This window comes from Geospiza fortis, unplaced genomic scaffold (assembly GCF_000277835.1).
Source record: "Geospiza fortis unplaced genomic scaffold, GeoFor_1.0 scaffold61, whole genome shotgun sequence".
Taxonomy (NCBI): Eukaryota; Metazoa; Chordata; class Aves; order Passeriformes; family Thraupidae; genus Geospiza; species Geospiza fortis.
The window spans coordinates 1250445-1252516 of record NW_005054430.1 but is presented as its reverse complement, the minus strand read 5'-3'; the positions used below and the strand labels follow the sequence as shown (position 1 = coordinate 1252516).

General features: G+C 52.9%; 1 protein-coding gene across 1 annotated transcript in view; it reads right to left on the bottom strand.

Moving 5' to 3' along the window:
- Positions 1–2072, bottom strand: part of NRF1 (nuclear respiratory factor 1) — a 49004-nt gene that overhangs the window by 26992 nt on the left and 19940 nt on the right. Inside the window, exon 8 of the mRNA XM_031061893.1 lies at positions 1–80. This exon is cut by the window's left edge and continues 66 nt beyond it. Coding sequence (XP_030917753.1) covers positions 1–80 — 80 coding nt within the window. The remainder of the gene's footprint in view (positions 81–2072) is intronic.

The following is a 2072-nucleotide window of genomic DNA, read 5'->3' as shown; positions in this document are numbered from 1 at the left end:
ACCGCGTGCGTGGCCTCCGAGGCCTGCGTCGTCTGGATGGTCATCTCCCCTCCCTGCAGCGTGGCCCAGTTCTGCTCCACCTGCAGGGAACACAGCACAGGCTGTGGGATCAGGAGAAGCCCCTCCAGGGGTGGCTGATTCCCAAAAGAAAAGGGGATTGGTTTTCACAGAGCCCTGCAGTGTCCGGCTCTGAGAGCGGGGAAAGGGAGGGAGGCTGGGATCCAGCTGAGGATGGGCTGGGCACTGCAGCCCTGCCTCAGCCATAAAGATCCAGAAGGTCCTCAAAAAACCCAGAAATCACAGAATTCACACAATCACCAGGTTGGGAGAGACCTTCAAGGCCATGGAGCCCAGTCCAGCCCCTGGCACCCAGTGCCCCATCCAGGCTTGTTAAACACCCCCAGGGATGGTGACTGCACCCCCTCCCCGGGCAGCCATTGCAGAACTTTATCCCCCTTGCTGGAAAAGCTTTTTCCTGCTCTCCAGCCTGAATTTCCCTTGGCACAGCTCGAGGCTGTGTGCTCTGGTTGTGTCAGAGCTGCTGGAGAAAGAGCCCGAGCCCAGCTGGGCACAGGCACCTTTCAGGGGCTGCAGGGAGTGCTGGGGGCAGCCCTGAGTCTCCTTTTGTGCAGGCTGAGCACCCCCAGCTCCCTCAGGGCTTCCTCGCAGGGTTTGTGTTCCAAGCCCTTCCAAATCCCTCCTGTCCTGCCAAATCCCCAACAAAACAGGGCAGTGGGGTTGTTGTTGTACCTGGATCGCTGCCTGCCAGCCTGGGCTGTTCATTAATTAGCTGTGATTAATGGCCATCAATTAAAACACAAGTTCCACCTCACCATGAGGAAGAACTTCCTTCCATGGAGAGTGGCAGAGCTCTGGAACAGCTGCCCAGGGAAGCTGAGGAGTCTTTGTCTGGAGACATCCCAAAGCCACCTGGATATGTCCCTGTGTCACCGGCTCTGGGACACCCTGCCTTGGACTGGATGATCCCCAGAGGTCCCTTCCAGCTCCAGCTGCTCTGGAATTCTGTGTTTCTGCAGTGCTGGAGCTGCAGCACAGATCACAGCCCCCAGGGAAATGAGCTATGTTTTCCTCCCTGTTTCTATTTGCACTTTTTGTGGATCTGTCCACATTCCCATCCAGGATTTATCTGGACAGCACCTGTGACCTCAGATGGGATTGAGCCATATTGCTTGATAAAAGATGATGGTGGCTGGAAATGTTCATTTATCCCAGCTATTTAAAATTCCCTAACTCCAGACATTCCCATAGATAATTTCCATATTACCTAAAGTTCACCCAGCTGCTCATTTTCCCCCATATTTTCATGTGGAGCTTCACAGCTGGTGAGATAATGATTATATGGCCTCAAAATCCACCAGGATGAGAACTCAAAACATACTTTGCACCAAAAAAGCAGAGGATCTGCTGACAAATCCTACTGGCTGCTTTGCAAGCTGCAGAGCTCCCTCCACCTCCCATCCCCATAAACATTTTAGGACACTCCCCAACTTCTGAGACACAAATAAAAATGCTGTAGGGGGTGAGGAAAAAAACACCTCAATTTGTTGGGATGGAGATGGTTAAAAAAATCCATGAAAGCAGAGGTGATCTGAGGCTCAAGGTAAAACTTTGCGTGAGGAAATTTTGCTGCCTTTGGGCAAAGGTCAATCCCAAAAAAAAGGATGGAGAGGGAGGGAGGGAGAACCTGAAATTGTGGGTGGGAAGGGAGATCCCAGTGATGCCCTACAAAGGTGCCCAAGGAGTTGCAGAACAGGGATGGGATAAGGAAAGAAGGAAAAGAAGCTGGGACTGTCTCCATCAAGGCGGAGCTGCTGAGATTCTACAGCTAGGAGGGCGTAAAAGGAAATGAAACCCATCCAGATCCAGGGCAGGGAGCCGCACTCAGCCTTATTCGTGCCTTTGAAAGAATCCCTGCAGCTCTCAGGGGATAAAACTGGCTCTTGAAAACCCCAGAGCAGCTGCAAAGCGCTTCAGCGTCACTCCAGGCTGGTCTGAGATGGGAAGGGGGTTTGTGGCCAGCAAAGCTGTTCTGTGCTGCCGCCTCTCGCCGT